This window comes from Narcine bancroftii, chromosome 6 (assembly GCF_036971445.1).
Source record: "Narcine bancroftii isolate sNarBan1 chromosome 6, sNarBan1.hap1, whole genome shotgun sequence".
Taxonomy (NCBI): Eukaryota; Metazoa; Chordata; class Chondrichthyes; order Torpediniformes; family Narcinidae; genus Narcine; species Narcine bancroftii.
Genome location: NC_091474.1, coordinates 77,870,258 through 77,891,018, shown reverse-complemented (window position 1 = coordinate 77,891,018; position 20,761 = coordinate 77,870,258). Strand labels below are relative to the sequence as shown.

At 39.3% G+C, this 20,761-nt stretch overlaps 3 protein-coding genes across 7 annotated transcripts in view; 2 read left to right on the top strand and 1 right to left on the bottom strand.

The window, feature by feature from the left end:
* dlg5a (discs, large homolog 5a (Drosophila)) overlaps positions 1-3,103 on the bottom strand; it is a 159,136-nt gene extending 156,033 nt beyond the window's left edge. For all 5 annotated transcript variants that reach the window (XM_069885456.1, XM_069885460.1, XM_069885457.1 and 2 more), the window contains exon 1: positions 2,933-3,103. The gene's annotated coding sequence lies outside the window, so the exon portion shown is untranslated. The remainder of the gene's footprint in view (positions 1-2,932) is intronic.
* A 133-nt stretch (positions 3,104-3,236) lies between these two features.
* On the top strand, positions 3,237-11,145 carry LOC138736250 (jerky protein homolog). The gene is made up of 2 exons (XM_069885452.1): positions 3,237-3,368; positions 6,448-11,145. Exon 2 carries the CDS (start codon positions 6,703-6,705, stop codon positions 8,443-8,445), a length of 1,743 nt encoding a protein of 580 aa, XP_069741553.1. The 5' UTR covers positions 3,237-3,368; positions 6,448-6,702; the 3' UTR covers positions 8,446-11,145.
* Positions 11,146-12,530: 1,385 nt separating this feature from the next.
* LOC138736251 (very long chain fatty acid elongase 6-like) overlaps positions 12,531-20,761 on the top strand; it is a 77,705-nt gene continuing 69,474 nt past the window's right edge. The window contains exons 1-2 of the mRNA XM_069885454.1: positions 12,531-13,001; positions 16,852-16,913. The gene's annotated coding sequence lies outside the window, so the exon portion shown is untranslated. The remainder of the gene's footprint in view (positions 13,002-16,851; positions 16,914-20,761) is intronic.

Genomic DNA, 20,761 nt, shown 5'->3' with positions numbered 1-20,761 from the left:
TTGTCGAGACTCACCAAGATGTTGCACATTTTGATCTACAGGCTACATACTCAGAAAAACATCACCTGCTGCTGTTGGATCAACAACATGGCAGAAGGCGCACTTATGATGAGCAAAACATATTGATGTTCAAGTAATAGATGATGTCTGCAAGCAAAGGCAGGCAATTAGTACATTCTAAGGTGCAGGAGTATGTGCCGAAGAACACACTGAATCTCAATGTGGTCACAAAGACTCTAAGGGACCACAGACAAGTCCTGCGACACCTGGATATTGAGGGGACGAGCCCTGAGTATTAACCTCTCAAAACACTTCTCCCATGTATTATTTATGAAGAAAACATGAAGATTTGATGCACTGTAGAATGTACTAAATTAATAGAACAGTAAGTGTAAAGAAAGATGTACAAATAAAGTTCTAATCACATTGTTGCTTTTGGGAATTTGCAGCGCACTAACTGAATGCTACATTGCTTGAATAACAAGTGACTCAGCATTAATTGTGAGCCGTGCTTCACTGATATTTTTGATAGTAATTCAGAAATTGGGGAAAGAAAAATGAAAAGAACAAAGGAATTTTGCATACTGAGGAAGATAAAGCAATAACATTAAAAAAGTACTCCAGAGAGACAGATCTGTTATTTGATTAGTCTTCACATTCTTTCAATTTCCTCTCAATTCCAAAGTAATATCCACTTTTTAAAAAAAAATGCATTGATTCTGCATCAACAACCTTCCACCACATCACACATTCTTCCAGAATTTTTTTTCCCCCAGATCAGTTACTGACAGGATAACAGAATCAACGATAAATAAACGTCTCTCTGGTGCTATAAACATAGAACCACTTCTCAACTAGAGAACCATTTATTTACTTGTTTTTTATTACTCAAAACGTTTCTACTAAATCATCCTTTAATTTCAATGCCAAGGAATAGGTTGTTGACTCAATCCTTCATTTTGGTTGACACCTCGTAAATTCCTGTAGGAAGTAAAATTGTACAATGTACCCTCTTTCAACAAGCAAATTTTAAACAAATCACAGGAGATCTGATCAGAAAATTATCTTGCAAGACTGGCTGAGTTCCTCCGGCATTTTGGTGTGTTTTTACTACAATCACAACATCTGCAGACTAATGTTTCATTCAGCAAATTAGCAATCATTTGTAACACACAAATGTAAAATACATGCTTTAGTTTTAATTGCATTCAGATGTTCACAGGAAAACATGTTCCTGACTTCAATGTCTCACAGGCAGCCACAAATGATACATCATCCACTCAAATTCACTGGTAGCTGCATCCTCACCTTTATGAGCAAAAACATTCAAACAAAAATATATACATACATGAAAATTTTTCTTTCATTCAAAGAATTATTCTTCCGTCGACATCTGATCACAACAGCACTGTGCTCATAGAAGTAGATCAGGTATGGAAAACTGGATGTTAACTCACTCTTTCACTTCCATTTAGAAACAGATGGATACATAACCTTTGACACACATACAGGAAAGTGCAAAGTTCCTGCACTCGCATGTAGACTTTCTCAAGCAAACAGAAGTGCACAAATTCTTCTACAGGTACACACAACTTCGCAGCAGGTTGAGTCATGAGTATTCAAACGTCTGGCAGAATTACCCATATAGCTAGTCTGACGGTGAGACTAACTTGGCCAAAATTAACAGTGTATATTACCCCGCGAGTAATATACTTTTAAAATCTCACGCCCCAATTTAGAATTTCAAAGGCCAATAAATAACATCATTTTTAATAATTTCATTTTTACTTCAGTATCTTCAAGTAAGCAGGTGTTTTACCATACCAACATGCAAACACTGTACCAGCCTCCCAGAGGTGGTCACAAAAACAAACATATACAAGTTCCAGTTTTATTCTCAGAAATCAATAATGGTTAAAATGCACTGTTTCATTCTACTACACAGACCACAGAATATTACAGCACACAAACAGGCCCTTCAGCCCTTCTAGTCTCATTGAGCTGTACACTGATATAGATGGATTCAACTTCTCTAATGCTAAAACATTCATGGAGAAAGTTACAAATAAACAGACAAATTCACACCCCGTGGAGACCGATCACAGGCAAAAATCCTCAAAATCAAATCAGATTTGTAAACAACTACACAATCTCACAGACTAGTTTGAGTTTTGTCACACAAATAAAAAAAATTAAGACTCTCAATTATAATCAGAATGCTCCCTTACACAATAAGGTTCAACAGAAGAGTGGCAGAATTTCTCAGGTCAATAGATGCCTCCATCAAAGCTCCTGCATGTACTAAATGAGTGGCAGATGAGGGGAAAGCAAGGATTTGGAGTGGAAGCAAATGGGTGAGATTGGTATGTTGTGGAAACTGGTGGGCATTAGGGGAAGAGGTGGATGTTTGGAGCAGGGGGTGATCTGTGAGGACAGGGGAATGGCCGGTGTGGGGCAACAAAAGGGGCTGACCAGAGAAGAGGTAAAATTAAAGGGATGATGATTTGGCGAGTGGAAAAAACAGCGGGGTGTCACCAAAGGTGGTGGGGGGGAAGAAAAGAAGATGTCAAAGTTCTTTTATATAAAGGGTGTTAGAGAGAGGAGAGTTGGGTGTGCTGGGGTTGAGGAGGGAATTGATGAAGGATGGGGTAAATGCAAAGGGGGTTGAAGTGTTATGGGAGTTGACAAGTGGGGAAGATGTAATGGGGGTTGGTATAAGGGGTGCTGCGGGGAGAGCTTCTGGGTAAGGTGGGCACAGTAGGCACTACCGGCCAGGGAAGGTGCTGCACGGCACGGCGGGTGTTGCTAGCCAGGGTGGGAGCTGGAGGCAGCGATGAGCTGTGGGAGCTCGGGGAGACACAGCGCCCGCCCACCCACCCCGCGGGTGGGCCATTGCTTCCCCGGACACTCCCTGCCACAGCTCCCCTCTCACCTCAGCTTTCCCCCAGCGGCCGACCCGCACCGATCCTCTGTTATCTGCTCCGCAGCGAGCTCGGACGGCGGGGAGCCGGCGCTGCTCGGTACCGGTACCAGAGGCCGCTCCTTGACCCCATTCCCGCTCCGAGGGCGCCCTGCTTCTCTCCGCTCGGCCACTGCGTGACGCCAACTCCGGGCGCATGCGCGCGGGCTGGAGCCAGCGAGCCCGACGCAGCTCCCCACCGCGCTTGCGCGCAGCCAGCACCACCGAACCGCTCGCGGACTGCAACCGCCTTCCCTCGCCTCCACAATGAGCAACTGATTGGTGGGGAGCAGCACTCAAAGTCCGTCACTGCGCATGCCCGGTCAATCGAGTCTCCCTTCTGCGCATGCGCGCTGAGGTGGTTGACAGATTGATGGTCGTTTCACCGGCGAGAGGACCGATGTGAAGAGTAAGCGCTTAACTTATTATGACCACTGTAAATTTTTTTTCGTTTTCTGGTACTGATGGATCTTATGCATGCTCTATCTGGTCAATTTATCGAGATTATATCATCAAAACTGCGAAAGCGGTTCAAAATGGGTCTGCTTGGCCCGTTTGCAAGCTGTTTAGTACTTGCCAAAGATTAATCTTGGCTGAGGACCAATACAGTTCGGAGCACTGCATCATTTATACATATTTTTCACTCTTGATAAACCAAATAGAATGCCAAGCCAGATTCCTCACGTAACAATTAATTGTTATCGAACCCCAAAGCTATTTTACTTCTTGCTGTTTACCACTTAGGAAAATATTTCAATGAAAATGACTGCGGTTGGGTTTTTTTTTTGCATTTGGTAATGTAGCAGTATTTTTTGCAGTAAGATTGATCGTATGTGCTGGAGGGAGAGGTGGATATCAAAACTTTGCCTTGCCTGTCACAAATAGAACTATAAATTACTTTCCAGACAAATTTAAGTACTTGTTGAAGTTTGATACATTTTCTTTAAAGGGAGGGAACACAGCAGACGATTTGTATACAGCGTGCAATATGCTGAATGAATGTAATCGTTTCACTAAAATGCTACAAAGTTGAACTAAGTCTGAGAAACAAGGGCAGAATTGGACTATTTCATCATTAAAAATTGTTTTCCCTTCTTGTCCTCCTATATTTTGATTCTGAATGACATCCAAAATTTGATCATCTGATTTCTTGATGAAGGCAATGGCTGAGCTTCCACATCCTTTCAGAATAGAGAATCCCAAATATTCACCATGGAGAAATTTCTTATTTCTGTCTTTTTTTTCATTTAGAGATACATGGCAGTTACAGGTTCTTCCAGCCCACAAGCCCTCATTGTCCAAATACATCTATGTGACAAATGTAACCTTCTAAGCCATATGTCTTCTACTTTTTTTTGACACTGTCTTTAAAGACTCCTCAACTGAGGGAAACAAATCCCCTCTGTTCACCCCTCCAAAATTAATTTTCTTTTCACTGAGGTCACCTATTGTTCTAAACTATAAACACCTAACCTACTCAAATTGCCCTTAAATGAATGACCTCTTCATAGGAAATAGGCTGATGAAAATTCTATTGTACTTTTTATTTAGGTCAAGACAGTGTTAAGTAAGTTGTATAAAATACTCTACATATGTTCTTACCAATGGCCCTACATAATAATAAGCCCCCTTCACTTCTATGCTCAAATCCTCTAACATTCAAGGCCAAAATGCCATCTCAACTATTGGTTGCAAAGACGCTCAGGTCACTGGAGATCAACATTACCCAATCTCTCACCAAAAATTTCTTTTGTTGATGCTCCTTAATTCAACCTTGAAATTTCTGTATATCCTCATTACTAGTCACATTCCCACTTAAAAGCAGAATATTCCGGAAGTATTCAGGTAGAAACAATGGAGAGGAAACAGCTTTAATGTGTTTTGAGTAATATTGAGTGTTGAATTAAGAATTAATTAAGATATAAAGAAAACTATGTTCCTGCTCTTCTTCAAAATAATGCTGTGAGGGTCTTAGTTTAACATAAATTAAATCAGATAAGTCCATTAGACTTGTTCTGCCATTTAATAAATCAACACTCATGTATTAACCCCAAAAGCCCAATCTGCTTAATCTTATCATGCAGGACAATTCAATCCTACTTGATCCCATGATTCAAACTGATGAATAGTAACCCTTAGTTCCAGATTCTCCATAAGAGGAAACATTGCACATGTTTCAATCAAGTCTCCACTCCCTGAGAGGGTTGTGTGATGTCATGTATGTACTCTGACAATAAATCTGAATCTTTTCTAAACCCCAGTTGATACCACTCTGGTCTGATCACCTTTTCCTGCGAAGACAAGCTGCCCCTTTCAAGATATTAATATGGCATACTTAATCTGAAATTCATCTAAGCATTCCCAATGAGGTCTTGACCCTATCAGCTCGAATAATTCAGCAAGGTTGAATTAAGGAGCATCAACAAAAGAAATGTTTGGTGAGCGATTGGACAGTGAGGGTCTCAACATGAGCCCACCTCACTGACAAAAGACAAAGGAGGAAAAACCCAATACCCAACCCCAACCAACCAATTTTCCCCTGCAACCACTGCAACCGTGTCTGCCTGTCCCGCATCGGACTTGTCAGCCACAAACGAGCCTGCAGCTAACGTGGACATTTACCCCCTCCATAAATCTTCGTCCGTGAAGCAAAGCCAAAGATATAGTCTACAATTAACTAACATTTTGATTTACTGTTCTAACTTGTCGCTTTTTGTTTTACTAATTCACAAGACTAGTGATTTTGATTTAAATGCTACCTTTATCAACTGGCCATGACCACTCTAGTAGGGGTTATAATCTCTGAGGTGCAAACTTTCTACTGCAACACTTCTTCCTGAGTTAATGCTGTGTGAGTAAAACTGATATGAAAATATGAGAGATGAAGAAAGCTAGTATGGATATATGTGTAATGAATAAAGCCAGTATGAATAGGATAAGGATAGATAATAGAATGTAGGAAGTAAAGTTAGTCTGAATAAGTTAAGGGTCTTCTAGCCTTAGACAGAGTCAGCAAGTTCCGCATATGTAATTAGTAAGCCTTAGACAGAATTAGCAAGTTCTGCATATAAGAGTTAGTAAGCCCTGAGGGTTGGGAAGGTGTGAATAAGGACAAAGGCAGGTTTGTCAAAAAGGACAATGACATGATGGGACACCGACAGGATACCCCCTGGTCCTCCAAGTTCACAGAAACAGCATGTAGGCAGATAGGATTGCCTAATGCCAAACTCATCCAGGAGGCAGAAGAATGTAAGGGGGAGGGTACTTCTATACTGAAATGAACTGTATAAAAGTTGGGTGAGCCCCAGTGTGTGTGTGTGTGTATTCCCAGGGTAAGGGGAAGCACCCAACTTTGCATTGTTGTATAATAAATGTTCTTTGTTCTCAATTTTTGTCTCGAGCAAATTCTGTGAAGGTACTTCTGTTTCTCACAATGCTTATGATGGCTTTGACAGCCTTTTTTTATATGATTTTTCTTCTAAATACAGTAAAATCCCCATTATCTGGAATTCAAGCAACTGGCAACTTCAAGAAACCAGCAAAATAAATCACAGAAATAAATATGTTTTAAAAAATTTAAATAAATAAGAATAAAATAATCGGTCAAAAATATGCAAGTTTAAAATTGGGGCGCCTCACCAGTATTTTGCCAATCTACCACTCACGCACCAGGAGACACCTGCAATCCACCTTGTGACCGAGGTAAACAAACAAAGATTCCTTTTCACAGGACATCCTCCAAGATGGACTTACTTGACCAGGCTCTTTTTGAATGGTTTACTTTGAAAAAGTCGGAAGGTGGTTGCATAACAGGACCCATGTTGCAAGAAAAAGGAAAGGAGTTCCACAAGAAGATGAATATTGAGTCCGAATGTTCTTTTTCAAATGGCTGGCTTAGCAGATTCAAGATTCGCCATGGTATCCGTACATCAGACTTGTCTGGTGAGCAGAAATCAGCAGATCATGAGGCAGTGGATAAGTTTTGCAGTGTTTTTCAAGAGCTAGTTGCCAACAAAGGCTTAACCCCAGACCAAATTTACAATGCTGTTGAGACGGGGTTAATGTGGAAATGTCTGCCTAACACTACTTTGGCTAGTGTTGATGATAAAGTTACTCGAGGTTCCAAGCGGAATAAAGAAAGAATAACTGTGCTTCTTTGTGCAAATGCATCTGGCAGCCACAGAGTGAAACTGACTGTGGTTGGAAAATGTGCTAAGCCAAGGTGCTTTAAAGGCATTGCTCACCTTCCTGTTGGTTATCAGTCACAGAGCAATGCTTGGATGGATGTTGACATCTTTACCAGGTGGTTTCATCACATCTTTGTCCCCAGTGTCAAAGTGAATTTACGTAGGAAGGGTATGAAAGAAAACAGTAAAATTATGTTGCTTTTAGATAGCTGTCATGCTCATCCTCCTGCTGAGGAACTTATGAATGGTAACATTTTTGTATGTTATCTCCCTCCAAATGTGACAAGCCTGATTCAACCCATGGATCAAGGGGTTATCCAAAATGTGAAAATGTTGTATCGACGTGATTTCATGCGAAAAATGACAAACTTTGACGGCACAATACTGGAATTTCAGAAGAAATATTCACTCAAGGATGCTATTTACAATGTTAGTTGCGCTTGGGATTCTGTGAAGCGTGAAACATTAAGGAGATGCTGGCAAAAGTTGTGGCCACTTGTAATGTTTGAGGAAGGATCCGAAGACGAGTTTAAGGAGTTTTCAACACACGGGATGAGAAAGAAAGTTTATGATGAGGTGCGTGAGTTGGTTGACTCTGCTCGTGATAAGATGCCTTTGTCACGCTTTGACCTTGATGAATGGCTTAATGTGGATCAAGATGCTCCCGTTACTCATACACTAAATACGGAAGAGATAATACAAGCGGTTGAGAATCATGGAAAAGAAAACCAAGCAGAGGAGGAAAGTGATGAAGAGGTCGAAGAGGTGGGAAAAATCTCCTGGAAAAATGCTACTGCAGCATTTAAAACCATCTTTGCCTTTGCAGAACAGCAACCTTTCTTAACTTCTCAACATGTTATGCAGCTGTACGTCATGCAAAACCTGACTTTGCATGAAAGGAGAAGGGCCTTCAAACAAGCTGGTCAGAAATTATTGAAGAAGGCAACCCAAAAGGCTGCCAGTGCATCCACTAATCCTGATCCGCAGCCATCCACATCATCTGCTGCAGGACCGCAGCCATCCACATCATCTGCTGCAGGACCACAGCCATCCACATCATCTGCTGCAGGACCGCAGCCATCCACATCAACTGCTGCAGGACCACAGCCATCCACATCATCTGCTGCAGGACCACAGCCATTCACATCATCTGCTGCAAGACCGCAGCCATCCACATCATCTGCTGCAGGACCGCAGCCATCCACATCATCTGCTGCAGGACCACAGCCATCCACATCATCTGCTAACCTTGATGACCTTTCAGTTGTTGCTGGTGATCTTTATTTTTATTCAAGCTAATTGTTTTTTTAAATGTTTATTACTTTCAAGTAGCAAGTTAAGTTTGTTCAGTGTAAACGGTTAACGCTAGCAGATAGAACAGTACTGTTACAGAGCCAGCGACTGGGGTTCAAATTTAAATCTTATCAGTTAGGGGAATTATCTGATTGAAGTGAACTTTACATAATTAGGGGATACAATACTGATATGTTTCAACTTACTTTTCGGATTTTCTTTTGTCTTTTAAACTGTTTATTCTTAATGCAGTTGTATTACTTTGGCATTGTAAGAGTATGTCTCAAGCAACCAGAAAATTTCACATATCTGGCATCAGCAGTAGGTGCTGGAGACTGGGGATTTTACTGTACTCTCTTTGTTCTTGCACCTGCCCAGGACCCTTTCGACTCCAAAGTCTATCATACAAGTTGTCCTTCATTCAAGGACTTGGCAAACAAGACACATCTGTTTCACCCTCCAGAGCAGAGGGTTCATTAGTTGAAAGGATGCTTGTTAGCCTTTTGCAATTCATCAGGCCGTCCCTTTCACAGGATGTCAGTTCTCAAACACCCTATCTGATCATTTTATGTCCCAAGATCAGATCACAGAACTGTCAAAGTAATTCTTCTTCCTCAAGTGAATGCTGACCAGCTGTTGGTCATGTGATCTTTCTACACTGTGTCTGTCCTCTTTCTATCTCTTTCTCTCTATCTGTCTCAATCTCCTATCTACATATATCTCTAGCAGACTGTCCTCCCAGAGTTTGTCAGGACACTTGACATCTTGTCTCCAGCAGCAGTGTTTCATAACTGACACATAACTTGTCTACTTTTGTATTAAAAGGGAAGGTTTAGCTTTCCTATTACCTACTTTTACCACACGTTTACTTTTTGAAAATTATGCATTAACATGCATTGATTCCCCCCTCTGCAATGCAAAGCTGTGCAATTTCACCATTTGGACAACTGACTCATCTATATTTTTCCACATTATAGCAATGAACAATTTTGCATTTTTCTGATATTACACTCCATTTGCTAGATCTTTGAATCCTCACTTAACTCAAGTCCAAATGCATCCATCTGATGTCTCTTCATAGTTACCTGTCTTTTTCTGTTGTCGGCAACTATACCACAATGATCTGTTCATCAAAGTTATTTTTATAATCTGTAAAAAGTTGAACGTTTGATCCCATATCTTTTCAAATACTTTCTGGAAATCAAATTTAGTTTCAATTATCCTGGCATTGAGCAGACAACACAGCATTCCTGACTCTTCCATTTTTGCCAGAGAACAATGTCAATCCTACTATCTAAAAAAAGGAACATGATAGGAACATTTTAAGGTGATTTTCATGATCAACAGCCAAACATCCATTAAAAAAAAACCCCAAAGTGTTCATGAAACAAAATCTTCATTGTCCAGAGTAATTCTCATTTTTTTAAAAAGTGAGTATCTGGACTGACAGCACCATGAAAATACTAATCCTACTATCCTTTCATTTATGTTCGCTTAAATTGTTTCCTGAACCACAAAGACAAGCCATCTTTCCAATTAACTGTCCATTCACCCTGAATCCATTATCATCCAAACAAGCTGAATGTACCTCATACCTATTGGAAAATCAAAAAGACTGAGGCCACAGCATTCTTGGCCCATGAGACCACTTTCCTGCCTCATACAGCAGAATACATGAATATTTTCCTCATATCATCCTCAATCTCCCTAGCAATAAAAATAGCATCCATTCATAATATAGATAAATGCTTATTTTCATGGTGCTGTCAGTCCAGATATTCACTTTTTTTAATGAGAATTACTCTGGACAATGAAGATTTTGTTTCATGAACACTTTGGGGTGTTTTTTATGGATGTTTGGCTACTGATCACGAAAATCACCTTAAAATGTTCCTATCACGTATCTTTTTTTAGATATTACATATTTATTGTCATTTCCCAACATATTCTAAGTCTACTAGTATATTGGTCAGTCCAAGCATGCCTGAGCATGCACTCAATGCTGGTGCTATGCAAATGTTGTCTTAAGCCTGGGCATGCTTAGGCAGGATAAATACCGACAGGCTATAAAAGCAGTTCACATACACAGATGCTGTGTATTACATTGATTATAGATTAAACATAACAATAATAAAGATTATACATAAATCTTCGTCCGCGAAGCCAAGCCAAAGAAAAGAAGATTAAACACATGTTGATGCACATGTTCTTCTGGTAATAGCACAGTGAGTGCACTTACAATAGCATGTATTGTCTTCAGGAAGATTCAGTACAGCAGAAATGTCTCGAAAATTTATGACAAGTATACATTTAAGTATGACTGCACTTATTAAGAAAGCCTATGAGCTCTATTTCAGTTGTAAAATTGGTGACTAGACAAACCCTGGGCTCCTCATATGGGTAGTGCAACATATGCAGTCAACCTGAGAGCTTGGTTCAGAGGTACATCATGCGATTAAACGTGCTTAATTCAAAAAAAGTTAATATTTTTCCAATTTCCTACGTGATATAGCAAATCTGAAATTATCTACGTACTCAGCTTGAAGTTGTCGATCATAATCCCCAATTTTTGTTTTCAGGAAGCAAACCTGTTAAAAAAAATTTGTTGTCCAGTGTTATTGAATAGCTGTCGGAAGACCAGATGTACCCTCTGCAAACACACCATGTAGCCCAATTAATAAACTGCAAACTGCAGACTATTGCAAACTTGTGTCTCATTGTGGCTCTTTGGATTGATCAGTGAGGAATTTCTGTGTGGTCCCACTGCATTATTCTGAAGTTCAGTGAAAAATAAGCATACAGTGGGGCAAAGCAGAGGTAATAATGCAATAAGTGAGCAGAAGGAGAGCTGGAAGAAGCGGGAATGTGGCTTAGGAAGCTCGTTTTATAATCATGCACTGAAATCTATTTACATCAATATTCAGCCCCACCTAAGTATGTCAAGCAGTTTCTCTTGGAGATTTCAGATTTATTGACAATATACATGGCATTACATACAAACCTGAGGTTCGTTTTCTTGCAGGTGAAGCAGAATCACCACTTATGTAGTGCAAAGAAAAAAATGTACACATGTAAATAAATAAAGAAATGGAAACAAACTGAATTTCAGAGGGAAACAAAACTCAATGAAGTGCAAAAGTAAATGAGTCCCTGATTGAGTTGGTTGTTGAGGAGTCTGATGGTGGAGGGGTGGGAGCTGTTCCTGAACCTGGTGGAGTGAGTCTTGTGGCACCGACACCTCTTTCCTGATAAGCACAGAGCATGTGCTGGATCGTGTGCATCCTTGATGATTGCTATTGCTCTCTGATGGCAGTATTCCCCGTAGATGTTCTCAATGATGGGAAAGGTTTTGCATGTAATGTCCTAGACTGTGTCCACCACCTTTTGCAGGGTTTTATGCGCAGAGGTATTGGTGTCCTCATACCAGACCGCGATGCAGCCGGTAAGCACACTTCCCACCACACATCTGCAGAAATTTGCCAGGGTTTCTGATGTCATGCCAAATCTTCGCAAACTCCTGAGAAAGTGGAGGTGCTAACCTGCTTTCTTCACAATGCCACGAGTGCATTAGGTCCAGGAAAGCTCCTCTGAATTAGTGACTCACAAGAACTTAACTCCTCCTCTCCATGACAACTTCCATATATTTCACTTTAACCTCTAGTGGATGTCATCTTAAACCATTCTACCAACATCATTTTTTTTATCTCATTGGCTATGCAAATTGAATGCAATATCAAGTGCAACAGGTCAAATGGGTTCAGAATGCTCGAGGAGAAATGAGGTAACAATTTGAGCAGGGAAATAATCTTAAAGTAGTCACAATATAATCTAATCCTCGTCAATATTTATCTTTAATCCAGAATCTCTCCAATAGCTGATTCACCTCCTTGTTTTATTGGGGACATTACAGTGTTCAACGGTGATTCACAGCCTTCTGAAAGTTGTTTTAGAATGTCCTGAGGTCAGGGAAGACGCTGCATGGTTTTATTTCTTCTCAGCTGTGGTAACTGTAGTTGAAACAATTTAAGTGGGAGGAGTATAGCTGACCAAGAAATAAGATCCGTGGGGAATTTCCATGCATTTATCTTTCTACGCTTGCAGACCAAGTGGCATTGGCATGGAGAGGAAGCCAGGTTGGAGTGGGGTGATCAGTAGCTGTTCAGAAGTACAGAGATTTCAGTATTAACTTTTGCTCAAACTCAAGGGAAAATTATGAGATTTCAGGTTTATTGTCAGTTCAGACATGACATCACATACACCCTGAGATTCTTTTTCCTCCAGGCCAGACAGAATTGCCACTTATTGTAGCAGAAAAAGACTAAATGAAAAATGACTCTTGCCTTTGTTTCCATCACTGTAGATTTTCACCACTCTAATCCAGTCAAGACAACCTTCACCTAGTGAACCAATGAATTTTGTATATTTTTCAGATACTGGAGATATTTCCACAAAAGGGTATCAGTCAAGAATCACTGACATGCTTGTATTCAGCGAAAAGAGAGATTCTGTACAAATATGCCAAAGGGATTGCCTTCACATTAATGGATCTTGTATAGTACAAGGTGAATGTTGGGCATCGGGCTATTTCTACATAAAAATATACATGGACTCACAAGTCTAATATTAATTAACTGGAACTGCTAGGGGATCTTAATTACTAGAATATAACATTTCAAAGCCCTGAAACATTGTCACTCACAAGTACTCCAGATGAATATGGTATTCCTGAAGCCTGAAATAGAAACTAAGGGATGTTATGTATGTACTCTGACAATAAATCTGAACTTTGAACATTCTTTTTAGGCTTCAAACTTTGCAGTCCTTCTTCCACACTTCCAGTATACCCTGCAGATTTGCTAAAGACCTCATGCACCTGTGCCGATGGGAATAGCTTGTTCTGCCTTTTGGATCGTGTGCTCACTTTCACCCAGGCCTAATACAAGGGTGTTAATGCAATGTGTCCTTGAACTCGATATGTACCTCTGAAAATCAAAAACTTTCAGATGCTACAAATCTAAAATAAAAACAGAAAGTGTTCAGCAGATCAGGCACTCCTAACGAAATGAGAAAAATGATCGACAGTGCAGCAACTAAACAGGCCCTTCAGATCACAAGGTCTGTGCTGCCCATGATGCCAATTTAAACCAATCCCACATGCTCCCTATCCATGCAGTCCCGCATATTCATGTGCCCCATTCCCTTGCAGACATGTCCGCCCATGGTCTCATGCACTGCCAGACTGAGACTACCTATAAATTGGAGGATCAACATCCCCATCTTCCAACTGGATGGCATTAATATTGACTTCTCTGGCTTTCATTAACCACCTCCCCCTCACTTCTTTCCCCTGTCACCTTCCCCCAGCTCTGTCTCTCTCCCTTTTCTCTGTCTCCTTTCACACTGACATAATCATTTTTTACCTTGATCATATCCAGTGAATACCTTTTGTTGGTCTGGATTCCTCCTCTAGCCAACATTATCTCTATTCTGAGATTTCCTGGGGTTTTTTTTTTTGCATCATGCTGCTTATTCTTTGCTTATTCCTTGAAGGCCCAAAATATTGCCAATGTATCTTTGTTTCCTAAGGACTCTGAAAGAATGGCTGAGTTCCACCAGCTTTTCAGTGGGTTTTTTTTAATTACAAGCACAGTGTCTGCAGACTTTTGTGTTTCACTGTATTCATGTGCTTGTCCAAATCTGTCTTAACTAGCACCATGTTATCTGCTTCCACTACCCCTCCCACCCCCAGCAGCCATTCCAAAAACCAAAAACTTGCCTTGAATATCTCATTTAAATATCCCCTCCTCATCTGAATAGCTATGCCCTCTAGAATTTGACATTTCCACTCAAGGAAAATGAGTGACGAACTATGACATCTATGTCTCTCAAAATGTTATAGACTGATCAGGTTTCTCGTCTAGTGCTCCGGAAAAAAATCCAACTTTGTCCAATCTCTTTTGGCCAAATATTTCTTATGCTAGCAACATCCCAGTGAATTTTCTCTGTGCCCTCTTTATGACCTCCACATATCCTATAATGCACTCATATCAGTGCCATCCATAGGCATAATTTTAATTGTATAGGAGATTATAAATCCAGCAATTTCTCTCTCACTGAATGAAAGATCTGTTCTGACGCACATGCAAGATAAATAACTAAGGGAAGATTGCCAGTGGTTCACTGTTCAATATTCTGCCAAGATGAAAAACATCTTCAAAGTAAACCCTGAAGCTGGTTTAAAATAATGAGAATATTGAAATCATGGAATAGCATTAAGGCATTTGCAAAGTCATGTCCTAACTAACTGTTGACACATACAAATTCATATATCCAAAAGGGAAAAGTTGTGTTTTCCATTGACATTAACATATCAATCACAACAGGTCTCAGAAAGTCTTGTGACTAGCATTTTTCAATGATGTTGATCAACCGTCATGAATTTGTTGTTGATTGAGGTGCCATACTTATGTCTTCTTTGTGACAAATAATTGAGAAGTATACGGAAGGATAAGATCTCAAAAAAAGGGGCAAAAAAATAACGATATTAAGAAACAAAGACATTTTATTAAGAAGACCAATTTTGTCAATGCAGTGATTCAGAAATGATCTGATAGGATTTGACTTCTGTATGTATTAAAATCATTCATTCTGTAGTTAGGGCACCACCTTGTGGCATACTTCAAAGCACCAGAAACATTATGCAATGTCAAAGCATAAGTGTAGAAATGAATACCTGATGGATATGTCAGTGAATATGTTTCCATCACAAGATGCAAACCATCATGGAATATAGGGACTGGTTGATGAGTGGTGAGAGTTGAAAGTGCAAATTAAAATCTTGTTTGAGATAGTTCAGGCAGCTGATCAAAGTTATGGCTGTGAATATGAGATTTTTTTTTAATTATGCTTTTGAAAATGAGGCTCAGTGTCTGAAAATAAATCTTTCCCCTATATTTTCAGGTGCTGTTATAGTCTTGATTAATGCTCAATTTGTTTCACTCTAAGACCATTAGAGTACTCGAGAATACTTCCTGTAACGACTCATTAATTTTTCATGTTCAAATGATCAATGTTAGCTTTTGTGTGAAACCTTTATTACATTTAGATTTTTCATGTGTTCTTCCTTAAATCCCTGTAGTGATTTCAATGAATTGAATTTTGAATTGAATTATTTATTGCCTCGTGCATCGAAATACACTGAAAAGCTTTCTTTTGCATGCAATCACAAAGAAGGCTCGCTAGAGGCTATACTCGGTTTGTCACTGAAAATTTTCAAAAATTGTAGAGAGCATTCTGGCATCACTGCCTGGTATGGAAGCATCAAATCTCAGGACAAGAATAAACTCTAGAGGGTTGTTAACTCGGCCTATGACATCACAGGCACCAGACTTCACTCCATCGAGGACATCTACACGAGGCGGTGTCTTTTAAAAGCAGCCTCTATCCTCAAAGACCCCACCACCACCCAAGCCACGCCCTCTTCCCTCTACTACCATTGGGAAAAAGGTACAGGAGCCTAAAGATGAGCACTCAGTGGCACAAGGACAGCTTCTTTCCCGCTGCCGTCAGATTCCTGAACAATACTTTACTTTTCGTGCACTATTAATTTTATTTTTTATAGTGTTGTAAGATGGTTATAATATAAATGTTTGCACTATGTGTGACAGTACAGATTCTATCACCAATGTGTATATGTACAGATTGTAGTGTAGGATGACTGTGATTGGCTGAGAATGTAGCCACACCTACTGGCAGGTCTTAAAGTGTTCCTCCTAGCCAGACTAGGTCATTCTGGACTGGTCGACCTACATCTGATACGCTCCAGTCTTTTAGTTAATAAAAGCCTTGGTTTGGATCAACAAGTCTTTGGTTTTTTCGATGTGCTCTACACTATGATACAGCCATAAAACACTAAATTTCATGACTTGTTCATGACAATAAATTCTGATTCTATCAAGGCAAGTCAGCAGGTAGTAAGTACAGTAGACAGTGCAAGAGTGAAAACAGCATTAGAACAAACTAGGGTATACTGTCATTTAAGACAAAGTACAGAGTGTGGTTTTTTAAAGGGAAAAGTGCAATTAAACAATGCAAGGCATCATCTTCTGATGGGCTAAGGACAGGTAAACCTAAAAGTAGGTTTCATGGAGCATTTCTAGTATCTCTAACAGTGTTGGAGTAGAGATATTAAAGAGTAGAATGATAATAGTGGGATATAAGAAGAGCATCTGAGAGGAGCAGCTCTCAAAATATCACCATGTTCTGGTGCCATTTAAGACATGCGTAAGAATTAGGATTCAGATTCAGCCTTGAAGCAAAGAATTATGTAACAGAGTTTGTAACAGAAATGTTTTAACTGTGATCCCAAATTGATTTTTGTTCTTTAATATGTAGTTATTTTTTTAAAAATAGAAAAATTCATAAAATCAGGAACTGCAATTCCAAAAGAAAAAGAGATCATGGACATTATGATGGTAAGTTTGTTCCAATCGGATGTGCACATATTGATCTCTAACACACAGATGCACTATTTCTGAGATTAAAGGAGATAGAATTGAGTTGGCTAATTCAGGGATAGTTAACAAGCCAAAATGATAAAATTAAACAAAAACAAAGAAAATAGCAAGTGTAAAGATGAATATCCATCACTTTCATGTTTCAAAAAGAATAGCCACCAGCTCATTTTAACCCTCTCTCAGAGGTGAATATGTACAAATTTTGGAAGCTTTGCTTAGTACAATATTCAACTCAGCAAATTTGCAATATAATATTGTTAACTTTCCTATTATATCATGAGAACAATCCTAAATTAATCTCCCTAATTTACATCACTTTTAGTGAAGTTTTCGGGGGAAAACTATGAATTATATGGCTCATTCATTTAATAATTTTATCAATGCATGTATGTTTTTCATACACCATCCAATTCACTGGTCTTGCTATTTAAAGCAGTCAACTGGAATATTATTTTCAATATCAAGTGAATTGGATATAATAGAGATATTTCTTTCACTTGACTCCATTTTTCAAGTCTACCCAATGCAGATTATTCCCCTCACATCAGACTGCACTGGCATTTACAAGGCAGAGTCCTCAAACCAAACATCTTCAGCTTCATCATCATTAATTCACTTCATCACAAGGTCCGGGGTCTGGTGGGGGTCTGTGAACAATTGCATAACATTCCATTTCATTTGCATTTCATCAGCCATAATGGTGTATGATTGGGATGATTGACCTCAATAACATTTCTAATATATTGTCAGAGTTTATACACGACATCACATACAACCCTGAGATTCTTTTTCCTGCAGGCGACACAGATTTACTACTGATTGTATACAGTTTTTGTTTGCACTACCAATGAACAAATAAAGAACTGTAAACAGATAATGAATGTCAACAAACTGACTGTGCAATACAAAGAATTTTTTAAAAATCAATAAAGTGCAAAAGTAAGAGTTTGTCGTTGAGGAGTCTGATGGAGGAGGGGGAGCAGCTGTTCCTGAACCTGATGGTGCGAGTCTTGTGGCACCGATGCCTCTATCCTGATGGTAGCAGCGAGAACAGAGCAATATATGCAATATGCAGCAGGCAATGAACATCTACCACAAGGAAATGTAACCAGTTCATGATGGTAATCGGTAACATTCCTTGGGCATCGTTGAGGACACAAATGACCATAAGCTTACTTGGAAGCAGTGCACATATTCATTCTGTGAATGAATCAGGTAAAACATCAGCTGCTATCCTGATGAGTATTGGTACTCAAAGCTGATCCTTACAAACTAGGAAATGTTTTTATGGTTAGATACCTCAGCTGGTTGAAGATGTCAACTTTCCTATCTCCTTCCTGCTGCGACATTACTTTCATAGAAGTTCCCATCTGGTTTGTTGCAGTTAAAATTGCTTCGCAAAAGGCAAATATCAAAAATGATAGAGCAAAAACATGTAAATGTAAACAAAATTCAGTACAAATGCCAAACATGCAGGACAGAACTCTACTGAATTAAATATCTAAAGGCTTAGATTTGAAAATTTGGTAACTTGGAGACATGTGAAAAAGTAAACTGTAAGAGCCATTCAGACATGTAACCTAAACTTTTGGACTTCATAAACTAAAGCAGTGTGCTATTCAAGGTTGAATGCACATTTCTATGTCTTTTATTCTTTTTCCATTAACCTATGATAAAGGGTCATTTCCAGTAACTATTTAGGACACCACATCTTTGGGATGACAAAGGAAACTAGAGCACCGAGAGTTCAAGTTCACTTATCAACCTATTGTAGCAGTCCAACCTGACAAAACAGCATTTTCTGGTCCCCAATGCAATACATGAAGACATGTACCGACAAACAGTGTATATTGTGAAGAAAGCGCGTTGACGCCTCTACTTCGTCAGGAGTTTGTGGAGGTTTGATATGACATTGGAAACCCTGGTAAATTTCTGCAGATGTATTTGTGTATATATATCGACACGCTAACTGCTACATCCGGTGCTGTCCATAAGGAGTTTGCACGTTCTGTCTCCTATCTTTGTTGATTTACCTACCTACAGTAGGTTAATTGAGCTGTTGGCACGGCACAGACCTGTTTCCCTGCTCTATGTGTAAATTTAAATAGTAGACTCTCAGAGAGTGTACAAAGTTTGCACAGACAGAACTCAAGTTCAGGGTTGAACTTGGACCTCTGAACCTATGATTTCTGTGCCAGTTTGATCTCAAGAAATCAAGGAGACAACCTAAGGAACACTCCTAGTATGCATTGCTTGAAAATCCTTGGAGCTGGAGTCTGAAAAATTAGTTTGCTATCAGAACAATTCTGAACATTGATCTATTGAGTTACATGTTCTATTTCAAATTGTTACATTTAAGCTACAATGTTCATAGTGGTAATTGTTTTATTTCTCGAATCAAATTTGACCTTCTGTGCATTTTTTTAAAATCTGCCAGTGTTTAAAAGAATAAAAACATTTCAGAGGGAATTGGACAACAGATTGATGGAACGACTTCAAGAGATTCTGAGAAAGAACAAGGAAATTAGATTCGAGGAAGCAGTGATACAGGAGCATTGAATTAAAGGGCCTCGTGTGCCTTTTGTGACCTAATTCTTTGATTCTAGGTAAAAAAAAAACATAATCTTGAACATCATGCTTCCATTGATTTTACCATGATTAAATTTCCACACTGAACTAGATTAACCTGAAAGTCACCTCCTGCCCAGAGCAGAGATTTCTTTTAATATAAAGTGCAGATGAAGCTGAAAATAAAAGGCAAATTTTGAAAGCATTAGAACTAATAATAAATCCAACTTGCTTCCTATTCACTGATTTTTAATTTTGCCAAGCAAAATGTTTCTTTCACAGAAAATTTATAGCAACAGTCCATGATGCATTTTTCAGGGTATATGTATTCCAAGCAATAACATTTTTTTGAAATTAAAAGCACTAAGTTTTAAATGTGACCCCCCCCCCCCATGGTTCCACGATAATTTATTAGAATTCTGTTGCACTTCAACAGAGTAAATGAAACTACTGTCTGAAAGTGCCACCATGATATTTCATTTGTTCTATTTTTCCTTCTACTGAATGGCAAAAGACCACCATAATTATATTTCCTTCCATCTTACATATTCTATTCCGCAAAAATATGCAAGTGTATATGGCTGTTAATCCATTTACATGCATATATAATTATTAGAGTTACTTTTGTGAACGCCAATGGAAGTATGTGCTTAAATCACAATTATAAATATCCATCTGAGATGCCAGACGTTGATTTCAGAGGTCTTGTCAGAATACATACATGATTCTTTTTCTTGCAGGCCAGACAGAATTACCACTTATTGGCAGTGCAAAAAAAAAAGATTTAATGTACACATGTAAACAAATAAAGAAATGTAAACAAACTGACTGTGCAATACAGAGAGAGAGAAAAATGAAATGCAAAAGTAAGAGTCCTTAAATAAGTCCCTGATTGAGTTTGTTGTTGAGGAGCCTTGTGGCACCGATACTTCTTTCCTGATGGTTCCTGATTAGAATAGAACATGTACTGAATGTTGTGGATCCTTGATGATTGCTGCTGCTCTCGGTTGGCAGTGTTCCTTGTAGACGTTCTTGATGATGTCAAGGGTTTTACCCGTCATATCCTGGGCTCAGCCCACTACCTTTTGCAGGGGTTTACACTCAGGGGCATTATTGTCCCCATGCCAGACCATGATGCAGCCAGTCAGCACACTTTTCACCACACATCTGAAGAAATTTTGCCAGTGTTTCCAATGACATACCAAACCTCAGCAAACTCCTAAGGAAGTAGAGGTGCT